Below are 16,803 nucleotides of genomic sequence, written 5' to 3' on the forward strand. Positions count from 1 at the left end.
ATATTTTCTTGTCAATGCAACAGAATTCCTTACATTCCATAAAAACAGATCATAACTTTTCTAAATTCATAATAGTGTTCAAGAGCCTTATTTATGGTATCATTCAACAGACCATCCATTCATAGGTATTTCAGTTTGAGAAGAGTTGCTTTAGGATTAAAGTTTAGAAGATTTGGATTACTTCGGGAATTTTACCCATTATATGAAGGCTCGTGTCATACAGGTTTGATTAATAAAACTACGTTCATTAATTTCAGTGACTGATGCATATACCTAAGGGGAAAAGAAAAACTCACTTAAGATATTACAAATATATTTATTGAAATAAGAAACGAACTAAATGAGGATCATAAGCTGTTCAATAATATTAAATTACATTTTTAAACAATTTCTGATTATTAATTAAGATAAGTATAAAATTGCTTTTATTTGCCGCCACTCGAAAACAAATAAAATTTTGACTAGTTCATAGAACATTACTTAACTATAAGTAAATAAAAGTAAAATATAGTTTGAAGGGTAAATTATTTTGCTTTATTTTTCTAGCACCTTACAAAAGTACAATATACCTCAATGTTACAAAGAAGAGTGGCGGCTAAAATTGTTTTTATAATAGTATTAACATGTAGGTATACAAAAAGTTTACATTTGAGAGTGAATATCAATGAAAACTGTATAGAAACACTGATTTCTATCAAGATATTTACAAAGTTAAGCTTAATTATACTGTTCTACGTTTAATAAGATGTTATGTTTTTAATTACATTCGGTTAGTAACGGATTTGTTAAGTTATGGGCGTTATTTTGAAAACAATGTTAGGTAAAATTGCAAGCCAGTTATTAAATTAAAATAATTTAAGTATACAATTAATCCTAATTTAATTAAATATTTCCCACTGGTATTATTTTTTAACGGTAATTAAATAGAAAGTAAGTAGGTAAATAATAGTTATTTTTGTTTTTGTTGTCTATGGGCACGTTCATTTTACATAACATTGCCTTCACAAAAAATAGTTGTATACTTTATGGCCGCTTGATATCACGTTGTAAGTGGACATGCGTTGACTATTGAAAAAATTATAATAAGAGACCACATTTTGTGAATTTTATTCAGATGTAAATAATATCAAGTATGAAAGGTATTTTTCATGTAATTATTTAACATCTTCAATATTTTTTGCGAGGGCGATTTTGTGTTCCTTTGCAAGCAGGGTGAGAGTGTTGCTAAGCGTTTAAATGGAGGAATATTAAGTAGAAGCATAACTTTGTATTGTTTCCGATGATGGGGCAAACGCCATGTCCTTAATGCGTAACAAGAATGTTAACATACAAGTTCTATGAGGTCTATAGCTAACTTTATAATTGTCTATAATACATTAATATGTAAACCCTAGTTTTTCACACTATCACTAGACTAATGTTCTGTATAAATTCTAGCTACATTAATCTCTACATCATAATCAGATAATCTACAATTATTGTACATGAAAAACTAACTACTGGGATATATTTTATCTATGACATAATTTAAGTAAAACAATATTTACAAAAATAGCCATTTTTGTCTGATTTTTGGATCCGACTAACATCTAATTCCTTTACTATCCCAATAAAAACACTCAATTTTAATATTACAAGGAACTAATTATTTGTAATAACAAAATTACACAGCTCACTAATTAAATAACAGAGGGTATTAGCAAACTAGGTATATGTTTAAATTACAAGTATGTATAAAATGTACTACGTCGGTACAAAATGCTACAAAACTATTATATAGTACGTACATTATCCGTTTGTAGGAATAGTTTGATGGCAAGTGACGAATATATGCTTCTTGTGTAGCTCAGCTATGGAATGGTCACACGCAGAAGCGTCGGTAGTCATATACTTTAGTCACATTACGGTTCAGGGAAGTTCAATCCCCTAGTAATCAAATATCGAAGTAACATCACATTCTACTATAGTCAGTCCTTTGACATAGAGGTAAATATAATTATGCAATGGAAGAAATGCTTACACAGCTCGGTTTTGATTGTATATTTTGTATAAAAACTCATTTGTTTCAAATCGAATAGCTTTTCAATAAAACGCTTCAATCATTACTCAGAATTCATAAACGTCATAACAATGCAATATGATGTACACAAAAAGTGTTTATCATACTGCTAGACTCCTAAATCAATGTTGCCTACAGCATCGCGTTACAAAAATGTCAGCACACCATAAAATTACTGGAAGTCTTTGCCGAGTCCAATTCTTTGGAATTTTTGACAAGTTCATTTTAAAAAAAGAAATGTATTCGAGTACAAATATTTTAGTTTATGGATTTTAGGAATCTGTGAGTCCTTGGCGCTTTTCTTCTTCCAACATGGCGTCGAGTTCGTCGGTGAGGTTGGCGAGCATGTTGCCGATGTCGTTGAGCACGTCGACAGGCTCGGGCTTGTCGTCGCTGTCGGGCTTGTGCTCGGGCCGCGGCGGCAGGCCGGCCAGCCCGATGCCGGCGCGGCCATAGTCTACCGTGTGCGGTCTCCCGCCTATTTGGCCGCGGTTCTGCTTTATGGTCCCGGCGTTTTCGTTTGCAAATGGAATGCTGTCCGATTCCGTGCTGGAGCTTGACTGTAAAGAGGAAATGGTGGACGTTAGTAGGACCTTGTAGGCTTTTTACAGTTGCTGGGGAGCCACCTTTCGACGGAATGACGCGAGTTTTTCGCATAGGTACTGAAAAAGTATAATCTGCTTAAATCTCTATCATGTTGTATTTATAACTGCTGAAAATAGCAGGAAATCGTTACAATGATTCTGATCAAAGGAATAATGATAGCGGACTAAAAGGGAGAACTGAGGCTTGCGTTTGAAATTTTAGTCTAATGTAGAGTGGTGACAGTTACCTTAAAGCTAGCATCAGATCCAGTGCGCAGCTTGTCGTCGTCGTATCGGCGGGGCGGCGAGGCGGGCGCGGGCGGCGGCGGCAGCAGCCCCGTGCTGTCCAGCGACACCGACAGCGAGTCCGAGCTCGGGTACGCCGGCAGCGACAGCGGCAGCGACTTCTCAGGATGAATCTCCACCGTCGTCTGCCCGAACCGGGAGAACGGCGCGTACTGCGAGCTCTGACGCTTCGGCGGCTCGGGAGGAGGCTTCCGAGCCACGTGCGGACTGGCGCCGTACGCCACGCGCTGCAGACGCGCAGAGTACGCCAGCTCGTCGTACGCGTACTGTGGCGTAGCAGCTATCTTGGCGACAGGCCGCGGCCGCACGAGCCCCCTTGGCCGCGGTAAAGTCCCCCCGCCCTCATAGCCCCCGTCGTTAGTGGGAGTGATGTCGCCGTCGTCGTAGGAGCGTCGCCACTGCCCCCCGCCGTAGTAGAACCCGGCTTCAGGCGAGAACGTCGTATGCGATGCTCTTTCCGAAGGGTCCTCTAGACTTTCTAGCGATTTCCCGCGCGGATGACGTATCTGTTGGCGTTTGTTAACAGTTTTAAATCTATTCTGGTTGTAATAAATGTGAAATTCCATTTTGAAAGTTAATTTACATATAAAATTGTCAAAGAACATTTACAACAACGGCATCAACTTATTGAACAATTCATGTTAATGTCGCTCCTCTTACCATGCTGTCTGTTTAAGATTTTGTCTCGTCAATCATTAATAATTAATAATGAAAATATTTTTATTGATGTTAGCATTATTAAAACCATGCGCGATTAGTATAATATCATAATTAATTCATATAATAATAATTAAAAGTAAAGTGAAACAGCTAACTACCGTGCAGGATAGATCAATCACAGCGGTTTCTACGGTAGTGGGGAGAGAGGCATAAACTGGTACAAAATAACACACACATGGAAAACACTGCGTTCACTATACGATCATTGTGCACATACAAGCCGGGTGCCGGTGCTGAGAACAAACTGACAAGACCTGTGCCAATGCGGTTGTCTCATACCTGAATGGGGACCAAGTCTGTGGCACAAAGGGGCGTCGCTATGGCGTCAAAGTTTAGGTCGGGGGGTTTATGGTAACTCCGCTGTCGCTCCCAAGGCTGGTAATGTAGCTCCCGAGGATATAAATCCTTTAGCCGATTATGTCCAAGGTGCGGTTTGTGTTTGGAAAAAGAAAAGAAAACAAAACATTCACATGCTGCTTCGGGCTAGTGGTATGAGGTGGATGCAGCGGATGGACGTGTATACTGGCGGATACAACCCTGCGACTCACTCATATACTAAGAAGATATGCCGTCCGGCTAGAAGGTAATATAAGGAAAACATTTTCTTTCGAAACTGTTCACTTTATTGTTAAGGTTACATTTTAGTCATAGTTAAATGCGGAAATAAATATAAATAATGATAGTGGAGGATATAATAATGTTCGCAGGACTGTTGGACATCCGACCAGCGAAGGCGATGGCGATGGACGAACACCTAATATCTAAGCGAAATTATATTACGACGTTTCTGAACGCATTGGGGAAAAATCACAAGATTTAACACGACACACATTTATTATATATTGTTATTAAATAAATTGATAATAGGTATATATTTCCCATAATGTGTCAGCTTTCGGCTCAGCAAAGCTTTGCAGCCATTTCTGTGCTAGGGTCACACAATATGGATCTAACAACGAAAGCCTATGTCGGCTTAACAGATATAATGATTTAATTAGTTAAAATAAAGAAAATAAATTGAAGCTATTAAAACGCTTTTTGTTAAATTAACGCAGTTAGTATAAAAAGAAAAAGAGTATTAGACTTTTTATTATAATAGCTTCGGTTCTGTTAGATTTGGCGGCAAAAAATCAAGATGGCCGATGTATGAAATGAGATGTAAATGTGATGTGAAAAAAATAATGAAATCATAAAAAATAAAAATTATGACAAAATAATAATAAACAATATTGATTTGGAGTGATGCTTTGAAAATTATCTTTTGTTTGACAGAATAGAAATCTAATTTGCTCTCTATTGCACGTTCTATTAGAGTATTATGAGAGCGGATTTTCATAAATCATTGTATTGTTTTTTCTTCATTTTATCCGCTGTCATAAAAGGCTGTTTTCGTAGCAGACTGTATTTAACTTGAAGCAAACCTTTTTTATTTATTTTCATTTTTTTTTTACCATAGACAACTTTTTGTTCTTTTTTTACAGTCGGCTACAAAAAAGGCCGTCATCTATCAAGAGTCTAAATTCTAAAACATCACTACAAACACAATGACATTTAAGTCAATAATGTCATGAAACTGACCTGTCCCGGTTGTATTCTCGTAAAGTCCAAGGATCCTTGGTTGCTAATGCTCCTCTTGCCTGCCCTAATGTCTTTCACTCTTTTGATAGCAAGAAGGATTTTCTTTTGGTGGCCCAAACGGACTATGCCCATGTCTTCTAGATCCTGGAAAAGGTAGACAGATGTGTTGGATCAGTTTTTGGAGGCTAATAGATAGACAAGATTTTTGAATCAACGTTAAGGTCTACCAAAAATAAACAATCAGAGTTGGAGTGAAAAGTAAGAGTATCAAATTTTATACATCAGATAATATTCGGTCCAAGATGGAGGCTAAGCGTAAGTCTTAACTGCCCAGTGGCCATACTTTGAAAAATATAGGACCATTTGGATTATTATTTATTCCAGAAAGTCAATTAGAATGGTAAGAGGGCCAAATAGAGTTAAAAATTGCTGTTCCTGTATTATTTTCCTTACAAGACTTTTGGGTGATTTTGTCCCTAAAGGCTATATCAAGGTATGCTTACCTCCCAAGCTAGTTGCGTGACGTCATGCACGGTGCGGTAGCCCTGCGCCACCAGCGCCGGCCCGTACTCCTCCAGCCGTAGCAGGCGTAACCATTCCTCTAACGAACCCTGGAATTGTAAGACACGATTTCAAATGAGGGTTTCTAAGAGCAAAATTCCCGCATTGTATTGGAGAAATATTTCTGAAGATGGAGTAAAAGCTTTGATCATTGGTTTGCAAAAATTTAATACCCCATAAGAAGTTACTTAAGTTCATTATTTTGTCAATCTTCACAAATTATAGCTCAAGCTAAAAGTTCAGCAAAAATAAATAAGCTGAACTCTATAGTATTAGGTGTTTAGTCTGTTCCTTAAAGAAATTCATCATCATCATCATCTCCCGAGCCTTTTCCCAACTACGTTGGGTTCGACTTCCAGTCTAACCCGATACAGCTGAGTAACAGTGTTTTACAAGGAGCGATATAAGAAGAATACATACCGGTATATAATCAGGCAGATTATCTGGAACATTCAAATTAGCCAGTTCCGCCTTTAACCTCTTGCGATGGTTTGGCTTTTTGATCCCCACAGCCGTTAAGTCTTCGGGAGTCATCCGCGTGACTGTGGGCAGGTCATACCCGGCCTCTATGAAGAGACGGGCGTACTCCTCCATTTGAAGATCTGCTAGGCACGCGTGGATTATGTCTGTGTCCTGAAATAGTAAAAGTTAAATCATTTATTTCATTTAGGCCCTTACAAGCACTTATGAACGTCAAAAATTCTGTATAGGTTCGATTCTAGTTGCCCATTCCAAAAGCAGCTTCCTATTGAGTAGAGTGGATAACCCCGTGTTGAATTGCGAAATTATGAGACCTGTTTCTGAATCTTTCCGAGTTCTATTTGAATGCTTTAATGTTCTTTGTTTTAAAATCGTTTCTTTTGCTGCCGCTTTGGTTTTCACTTTGCAGAGTTATGGTGAACTAAAATAAAATGAAATAAAAGTATGGCAAGATAAGCCATGAAAGTATTTATGCTTTCTGTTGAATTGGAGGATCCACTACCATAATACACCTACTACTATGTTTTAAAGATAAAATTTAATTTTAACAAGGAAAGGCTACAAGCATATTGCAATGTTCTTATTGTTCTTTTAATTTTAGCAATGGGAGTAGATTTCTGGAAAATATCCTTCACAAACTCACCGGAAGACCCTGCGCAATCATAGCTCTGACCCTATCAGCGAGATCTCCGCAGTGACACGCGGCGTGGTGATGGTGGGGCATGCGGCCTGAAGCCCGGCCGCTGTCCAGCGACGCGGACGAGTGGCGGGACCCGGAGCCGGCCGAGCCTGACGACGAGCCGGGGCTGTCGCGACCGGGGCTCTGGAATGTAACGCGGAGGGTAGATAAAGATGATGGAATGATGATAGGATAGGAAAGTAGAGTAGATGTTAGTGATGATGAAAATTTTTGCCAAAATGGTGCCAATTTGGCCACTTTTGCCATAGAAAATTGCTTACGCCAAATAAAGTGAACTGATAGTATCTGGATTTGGTGTCGAAGATCAAAGTTAAAAGGGTTTCTAATATAAAATTAACTACGGGTGGAGATTTTTTTGGTTCCAAAAATCAAAAGCTCCCATAGAGTACATACAGAGTTTTAATATCTCTCCTTTTTATTATTTTCTTTAATATGTAGATTTTGTAATGTGTAATTGTAACTTATAATAGCAGTTGTGTAAATAGGAATTTGAAAGTTGTACATATAGTGTAGTACATAACAAAAAATTGCTCCCTCACCTGTGTCATATCAATCCCCTGATCATCACTCAAGGCTAGCTGATGATGGTAATACACGGCAGCCTTATGCGTGAGCGGCTGCGCGGGCGGCGGGAAGGTGAAGGTGCCGCCGCCCGCCGGACTCTTGCCGAGGCTGCCGCTGGCGCCCGACACGCCGGACACGCCCGACACCGTGCTGCCGTAGTCTGAGTGGTCATCTGGAATGGTGATAGTGGAAAAGTTAGGATATAGTGTTCTTTCTGATTTGTTGTCAATGAATCGGAATGCTTTTTGCAAAAGTATTCAATGGTTCTGCTGTGTAGTCGCAGGGTATCTCATAAAATGTTAAAATGAAAGTGATCCCCAACCAACCAAGATGGTTATAGCTAGTTCTATGCCTACAAATGCTGTAGACACTCACTCCTATAGGTATGTATTTCTCATTATATCCTTACTTATATGGAACTTAATGTGAAGCAGTATTTTGATCAAGTTTATATAAAACTGTAAGTCATCATCAGGTTATTCCTTAGTACAGCAGACCATCCATCATGTAGCTGGAGCTGTACAAATTTTGGGTCCTACTGAACCATTTTGGTCTACGTTACAATATACATAAATGAACTTTCATCTTACCTCTGGTATGTGACGGCGTATCAGGCGGCTGTGGATACGGCTGTTCCTCGCAGGAGGCGTACCCTTGCGAGCCGAAGCTGGAGCCCGAGTGTCGGTGCTGTGGAGTCCCGAAGGCGTCCCCGGGCACTGCTGGCGGCGGCACTCGCTTCGCGGTCGCCGTCTTGCCGGCGCCGCTCCCGCCGCGAGACATCCCGCCCACTGGAGAAAGGAGGAACGAAATTAGTGGAATTGTCGTTGGTCTTAAGTCGTTTTTGTAAGGGTTTGTGGAATAAGGTTGAAAAAGCTAAAGACTCATTTTAGTAATATAAAGTGGGCACCTAATCAAACGATTCAAGAAGTTCAGGTGTGTTTTTCTCATCAGTAGATAAAATACCCTTAGGGCGGGGACAGTGTCTGTTAAATTAAATCCAAAATACTATTTCATTTAACTTTACCTCACTTTGTTTGCTAAACCTTTGTACAATGTTTGCACAGAACGAAATCTCATCTCTCAAATAAAGGGTTCGCCTTTAGACCCTTAAAACCCAATATAATGAATACGCAAAGGAACCCAAAGGGATGTAAGTGAAATAAATGAAACCCTTCAAAGAGTTCAAACGCTGTTATCAGGCTTGAACACGACGTAACCGCAATCTCGTAATGAGAAGCTCCCCCCACTCCGCCGCTGTAAGCTGATAAGCCGTGGAGGGGATGGCTTCGTAATAAGGTAAAAACGTCATCAATCATGTTTGGGCCATCGCGGAGATCGGACGGCCCGGATCGGATCGACCGCCTAATTGCTTGTTTCGAATCGATAACGTTAACTAATGGGTGGGAAAAATCGACATGGAATTAATTGCGATGCAAACCCCTGATAGGAAACCGCAGCGAATTTATGCGAAAATTGAGTTTTAAAAACAATTTCTTCTTCTTCTTGAATAATAAGGTTGGTGTTGATGAAAACACTTTTTGTTTTGTAAACAGTTAGTTAATTACATCTTTGTTGATTGGCAGGCACATCGATCATACGATAATTTAACGCGGTTGTTTTGTAAAGAAAGCAAAATGGAGTATGTTCTCAGAACATGTTCAGATGCTTTTAATAGCGTAAATATAATATTTTATCCACCGCCATCCTTTGGTAATAAAAGTTATAGCTTCAATTACACGCACGCTATATTGGAATATTAAAGGTTCAATCAAGAAATAAATAAAACATCTTGGACACCGTGCGAAATTGCTGAAGATTAAAAAATGTTCAAGTTTAGAGAAAATACTCTTTTAACTTATTTAGTCAACTGTTATTTGTTGAGCATAGAATATAGTTTTCTCAATTTACCATTGGGAAAGGGCAGTACACATAAAAGTTCGCAAAAAAAACGCGCAGATTTATTACAATTTTATCTCGTTATTTTTCCTGAAGCAATAAAACACGAATTAAAGAGGCTTAACTACTCAAAACTTAAGTAAAAAATCTTAGATAATGATCCGGAGGCCTGGCTGGTAATCCCGTAAGCATTGCCACCCACTTTAGGTTTTATTACCCTGTCATTACATTGGCTTGTGGCGGATTACCCACCTGGCCGGCTTAAACTTTGATTGATCATTACGTCTCGAATCAAAAAGCAGTATGCTTTTTGTACCTTGCTATTTGACGGAACCAAATCTGTATGTGCCTTTATCCATCAAGTCTACTTTATCGGTATACCGATTGTGCAAAGCTTTCGATTAAAGGTCCTCGAAAATGGTCTGTTTATAACTGATTTTATAACCGTTTGAGCGAACAACCAATGGCGAAATTGTCAAGTCCTGTATGGACGTTATTGTAATTTTATAGAGGTAAAATAAACCTGAGTGCTCAACGTCTGACAGAATATTAAAATGTGTCAATTAGGTATAAAGTAAAAATAAACGCGAGAGACCGAGGTGCTCATTAAATTAAGCCCACCATTACGTTTAATTAAATTGACAACGACTTTCTTATAATTATTAAAGACAAGTTAATAAAGAGAAGGTCTATATTTGATCATTATGTTTACAAGATTATTAGTTTAATAATTGACATACAAACAGATATGAGCAAGGTAGTAAATAGTAGTTATCAGGCTATCGGGGCAATAGCTCCTCAACACGGAGCTACAATAATTGCCAATAAGCAAAACGGTAGCACTTCTGTCTTGCAATAAATAAGTGTGTATCTGCTAATTCCCGACGATTAAGCCAGTGATTAAGCCACTATTGCCAGCTACGACAACGTTATTGCGATTAGTTTATAGATCTCCAATTTGATGTACACCTTATGTGCTTACCTTAAGTGTTAAAGTATCAAGAAGAGGCTGTCGGACTAAACACGCAACTGACGCCATCTAGTAACGTCGTATGGAATTAATTAGACGTATCTGCGGAATCAAGCGAGTCGGTAATGTTGGTATCTATTGACATACGCAACCGAGCCGACATTATGAACAATTATGCGGCGCCGACATCAATGCGCTGTTTATTTTTAGAAGCCCATATTAGTTATATGGCCGCATGCCTGCCAATGAAGGATAATTTTAAAGGCCCGATGAGTTTGATAAGCCTAGTCGTAAACACGATAAGTTAGGCATGCAATAAACAGAATAATTAAATTATAAATTTAAAAAAACCCCCGACCCAAAAAAAGTATGCAATAATTATGACAAAAGGTTAAAAACGCTAAACCCTATAAAAAGCAAAAAATAACTTTTAACACTACGTAAACTAAATTTTGTTGTGTCGGGGGACCGCTCTAATTCATTACTTTAGATACTTGTTTTTTTTTAAAACGAATGTTGTAATATCATTTTATTTATGTAAGTATTTATGAAGGTAAAAAGCGGTCCCCCGACACGTCAAAATTTAGTTTACGTAGTGTTAAAAGTTATTTTTTGCTTTTTATAGGGTTTAGCGTTTTTAACCTTTTGTCATAATTATTGCATACTTTTTTTGGGTCGGGGGTTTTTTTAAATTTATAATTTAATTTTATTTCATGCTTTTTAAAGGAGCTCCTTAATTTTTCCTTCTTTCATTTAATTTATTTTATCTTAAGATGGGGTCGCTATATGCGATCTCGGCCAAAGGAAGCTGTTTAACAATCCTCATGACAAACTGGCTCTGGGAGAATTGCACAAACTGAAAAACAATAAAGATTAACCTTTGGACATTCTAGATTTTCAGCAAAAATATAAATCGGTTTATCCGTTTCATTTCGGCGTTTCAGGGTTTCATCCGCCATATCCCATTTCCAGCATTAGGTTCTCGTAAATCAGAAACACGAAGAGAACTCGTCAAGACAAATTCAACGAGCCCAAACTCGATGGGTTTACTAAAAGGCAGTTCAGAGTTACGTCTCCTACCTTCGTGCCCTAACAGCAGACCAGCTCAGTGGCTCCAAAAGACATTAGTGTTTCAAATTTCAGATCCCACATATACTTGCAAGTAAACAGAGCGTGTAACATTCCTATCACATCTAGCAAACGAGCTGATGACCTTGAAGACCTGAACCGATTTCCACCAAACATAGCTAAGAACACTCCCGACTGACATACCTTTTAAACAAAAAAAACCGCATTACAATCGGATCATCCGTTTGGGAGCTACGATGCCACATACACACACACACACACACACACACACACACACAGACACGTCAAACTTATAACACCCCGTCGTTTTTGCGTCGGGGGTTAAAAACAGAAAATTACCATTGCCAGGTTATTTCTCACGGGAAATTGAAACGAATAGTACATATTTAGAGTCATAAAATTCAAAACTTGATAGGATCGATTGTAGGTTATTAATAGATATTTATTGGGAGTCAATACAGTTTCAGTCAGAGTACTCATTTAAGTTTTGAAATAATGTTCAAATGTCGTGGACACTTCGTTATGTCGTGAAATATTATTTCCTCTTTTCACTCTATAATTAAAAATTGGTATCCTGTGAATATTTGCCGAGCTCAAATGAGATTTCACTCAGCTTATCCAATAACGCTGTATACCAAAAATTATCTACAAAAAGCTTACCCATTTTTTTGTTGCAGATCTTATAAAATGATGTGTGAATGAGTTTTGTTGAAGCATCTATCTGCCCAAGTTATTGATAATAAAATGACAAGTATTCATCTAAAACCCAAAATTCCACCATTTACGATAATATAGAGGTAAATAATAAATTATAATAACTATTATCGCGGACACTAACTGCACTTACTTAACTTACTAAAAGGGATTAATTACAAACTCGTACTTAATATTTGCAGCATAATATAATAACAGTTTTGTCATAACAACGACTTGTAATATCCGCTTATTACTACAGTATATTAGAAATAAACATTGTACTTATGTAAGACATGAAAATGCTAATTGCAATAATGGCGTATGACTTAGGCTGTTTTAGTACTTATCTAAGAATGAAACTTCCAACTAAGAAACATGGATACGAACTTAGCGGCGGCGTACCTACCTACTACACAATTTGAATTTCTTGAAAAAGTGAGAAAAAAAAATATTTTTTAATGGCGAATTAAAAATTGCGTATAATATCAAAAGATTTTTTTTAAATAAAAACCTTGAGTGGTGAAAATCATTGATAAGAAATATAAAGAATTTGAACCACTTCAAATACCTAATTAAATATGAATCAATTACATACCTAGCTTCGATATACAGTTTTCTCATTATCTTATTTGTTATCTAGTCACAGGAAAACAGTTTTCACATTCCCGCCAAAAGGAGCTGTCAGAAACGTGCCCTTGTACGTGTCAAAGGAATTTACGCATACAGCCTAAGAGGTCGGTTATCAACCGTTTGACTAATTGCCTAACGAACAATAGCCAGTGTGTATAGATATCGGAACATGTTTTGACTTTCACCGCGTTAACAGCTAACAGCTCCGAAATGGGTTTTTAGAAATTACTGTTCCTGATAGTGACTACATTCTGTTAGTTTTGACGTTTTTAGAACAATGATAAGCTGCTGTTTTTGTGGTAGTAAATTAGTTTTGGAAAAGAGTGATGGCTATGTGAAACAGTGAAAAGAGGTTGCATTTTATATCAACGCAGTAATGAAACTTACTTTTATTTTGAATGAAACGACAGTCATAACTGCATTTTCTAGTTTCCTTGGTTGATGTGATACGCTCAGTTTTGTTATGAATCAAGGCTTTATTCCATCGAGGACAAAAAGTATTATCGGTCTTTCCTGAAAGTCAAAGCCTTTTGTATGGTTTATTTCAAAGTCAAAACCGAAATTTCAGTAATATGTAGGTATTATTAATTCATATTTCATATTAAATGTTCTTGTTTTCAGTAACCCAAATATTTACAATATAAATATAAAAGTTTATTACAATATGAAGTTAAACAGAACATGAGGAAATGCAGGCGCTAACATAAATCGTAATGTTGTTTATTATTTTATTCAGTGCATGTAGATGTACCATGCACCTTCTGTGAATAACTGTGAATCACTTATACCTGCAATAACTTGATTTCTTTACCATCTCTTATCAATAATTACAGTAAATAATACTTAATTTTTCATGAAAAGCGTGGCTGCGTGAATTATGAATTTAAATATTTTAAACAACGTCGAGGTTCCTAAAGTGTCTGACCCTCAAAAACTACAAGAGCCAATTATTGTTACTAATTTTCAGTCGCGATGCAGATATCAAGTTAGAATCATTCTCACAGCATAACTACCTAACTTACTTAATGCAAAAACGATGTAATAAACTTAATGACCAATAGCAGAAATTCCTACATTTATGCCTGTCCCCAGGCTACAGATAATACTTTCGTCTGTCAGACTGAGCATAGACTAAGGAGGATTACTCAATCGTACTAACACTGGCTGACACTCATTATGTGACACTCACGCTATATCCGCTGTGAGGTAAACTTTGATGTAACTAGTATAAGAAATATTTGGAACAAAGTATATGAGTACGACAAAATTGATGATGCAAAGAAGTACAGCACAGCATCGATGAAACTGCCTTCATTTAAGAAGGCGTAAAATAGAGTGATCCGCTCTCCCCTAATTTATGCACTTGTGCCTCTACACTGGAAGAAGTATTCAGGAAACTCATTGTGCCGTGGACATCTAAAGGCATTGTCATCGGTGACAAAAAGCTGGCGATCATTGTTATTTCGTCTATCTTAGCAGAGCTCCAATAAATAAGAAGGTACTTAATTATGAAAATAAACCATTCAACATTTTTTTTCTCAGAAATGAGTACTTAACTACAATGTTGGTACAGAAAATGACACTTGTTATTCACCTGTGTTGTTCGTTAGTCACTATGGTTTTAGAATCGTTCTGTTTACCGATAGCCATTTGCGCAACAAAAAGAGCTTCAAGCAACATTAAATACAAACTAATGTTCAAACAAAATGTAAGCGCGGATATTCTCATATTTGTCCTAAGGCTAGCTCAGTATAATCAGACATTGGACTCAAGACAAGATGTCCTATAGATCTAGATATATCTAGATATTCAGCTGTTGAATTTACGATGCACGATTAGAAAGGACCTAAGATTAACTACTTGAACGAAGTCGTAAATAGTAATCCTATGCTTAGATATAAAGTTTGATATAAATACTGTCAGAAACGCGACTTATGAGCGTAGCTTTGGCAGCGACTTGTCGATACGTTCAAAATGCAATATATTTTATAATTGACTTTGATAATGTTAAGAGACAGATTGTAAGGACATAGTTTATTTATCGTAAGGTATTTGAACGAATTAAAATACATAAACGATTATTAACTATACACGTTACCAGAAAACCGAATTCGCGATCAAAATTGTTTAGATTTAATATTACAATATAATAAAATTAATTCAAAATAATCTCTAAAATTACCCACAAACATCAAACATTCCATTCCATCGTTCCAAATTGGTTAATTTATTTCCAATAACAGTCTCGCTGAACTAGCTTATCGCTGCGTTCACAAAATTAGACCACACCAATAAGTCTAAGTTATCTTAATGTCACTATTTGCGTAACAATAAACTTTTAGGCGCGGACACTGTTTCTATCGGTATAAGTAGTAAGTTGCAACCATGGAGAACAAAATGACTGCCGGAGGTGCCATATCGGAAAATCTCCTAGGAAAGTAGCGCGCCAAAATGCGACAGACGAGGAACTTTTCCGTCTCCGCCCTTATACCTACGCCTATTTGGACTCTTTTTTGCAATGCCAAAAATCGTTGACAGACTTCTCAAATAACCCAAACGCCTGGTTAGTTCGCTCGTAACTGATCGTCATGTCCATCGTGCATATTGGACCTAGAAGAAGGCACCTGGCCTAAGTGCATTATGGCATCTCCTGTTATATTTCCCTACTCCGTGGTATAAGTAATAATAAGTTACAACTATTGTTCTAGGATCGGGTTACAAAGCTAGCGGCTTGGAATACTAATGGTGATCACTAAAGGAATTCGTGTTTTCAACTAATACATTATTTGTAAAATAATGGAGTGCAAATCGCTGCAATTGGTTTATGGAGCTCTGAACGAAATTCTGAATTTGAAAAATTATTTTGGCTGGCAACATCACAGATTCCAATCAAGATATAAAATTAAAAACATGGCAGTAAAAAATAACGTTTAAAAAGTCCATCTACGTAAATTCTTATTACCTACATTCGCTCATACAAAGCTATCAACTTCATTTAAATGGAATCGCAATGTCTCTGGGCAGTAACCGTAATGGAAACTCCTTCGTAATCAAGCGCTTTCACTTTTAGGGTCCTATTACGTAAATCAATACTCTATCTCGATTTACTTTTATTATGATCAATCAATGAAAGTGATCGTTTGTAATTGTATGTTGGACGCACGAGATTGCTATTATCTCAACTTATGGCGGCTTCCAATATTGACTCTATCTGCTGTTTCGCATAGTAGAGATAGAATTTATGACATTAGCCCCCCCATTCCAGTAATGTCAAATTCCTATCTCTAGATAGCGAAAGAATGGATAGATAGGATATTGGGAACGAACGTTAAGGAATTATGAAAGTGTTTTACTATCCAAATTGTTTCTTTAAGCTATCAATCACGGTAACTGATTGATTGATTGTTTTTTGTCTAAGTGACGCTATCTAGATCTTTGCGTGTATTAAGTTTGGTACCTTATTCATCATCTTCATTAGTTCTATGTCCAGATATGGACGTCTTGGTATTATTGAATGAATGTTAATAAAATTAAGACAAGATATAATGAAGTTTGCGCATCCATTACTCAAAGTCTTTTAAACTTCCTCGCGGCAGTAACATACTGTCTTTATGATTAAAATATAGACATTCTCCAAAGCTGGACGAATTCAAATATTACACAGGCTTTTAAACATGAACTCAACAACCATAGGTAGTATAGGTACCTACTAAGTAATTGCACCCAAGAGAAAGCAATTTCGTAAAAATTATCAAAAAACCTTCGTTAACTGAAAACAAAGGGCACTATTATCACTCATTAGGCCACAATTAGGGCCAGGGGGCATTGTACGCTAATGGCTTAACCGACGCCTATTCACTTCGCTTGCTTCACTCACACAAATGTATGAACGCTAATTCACATTTCACGCTAAATTCTCTGTTCTATGCAACGTTGCTGTGAATTAAATCAGTGCTGTTAACTTTTTATA

The 16,803-nt window shown here is 37.3% G+C and overlaps 1 protein-coding gene across 6 annotated transcripts in view; it reads right to left on the bottom strand.

Moving 5' to 3' along the window:
- Window positions 1-296: 296 nt before the first annotated feature.
- LOC110372023 (caskin-1) overlaps window positions 297-16,803 on the bottom strand; it is a 273,544-nt gene continuing 257,037 nt past the window's right edge. For 5 of the 6 annotated variants that reach the window (XM_049843522.2, XM_021328529.3, XM_021328526.3 and 2 more), the window contains 9 exons: window positions 8,143-8,340; window positions 7,528-7,724; window positions 6,932-7,111; window positions 6,229-6,441; window positions 5,751-5,858; window positions 5,248-5,391; window positions 3,949-4,074; window positions 2,892-3,455; window positions 297-2,619 (listed from right to left, as the gene is read on the bottom strand). In XM_049843522.2, the coding sequence (XP_049699479.2) occupies window positions 2,332-2,619; window positions 2,892-3,455; window positions 3,949-4,074; window positions 5,248-5,391; window positions 5,751-5,858; window positions 6,229-6,441; window positions 6,932-7,111; window positions 7,528-7,724; window positions 8,143-8,332 (2,010 nt within the window). In that variant the 5' untranslated portion in view covers window positions 8,333-8,340 and the 3' untranslated portion in view covers window positions 297-2,331. The remainder of the gene's footprint in view (window positions 2,620-2,891; window positions 3,456-3,948; window positions 4,075-5,247; window positions 5,392-5,750; window positions 5,859-6,228; window positions 6,442-6,931; window positions 7,112-7,527; window positions 7,725-8,142; window positions 8,341-16,803) is intronic. The other variant, XM_021328527.3, reaches the window with a different exon arrangement.

The sequence above is a fragment of the Helicoverpa armigera genome, chromosome 2, assembly GCF_030705265.1.
Source record: "Helicoverpa armigera isolate CAAS_96S chromosome 2, ASM3070526v1, whole genome shotgun sequence".
NCBI classification, from domain to species: Eukaryota; Metazoa; Arthropoda; class Insecta; order Lepidoptera; family Noctuidae; genus Helicoverpa; species Helicoverpa armigera.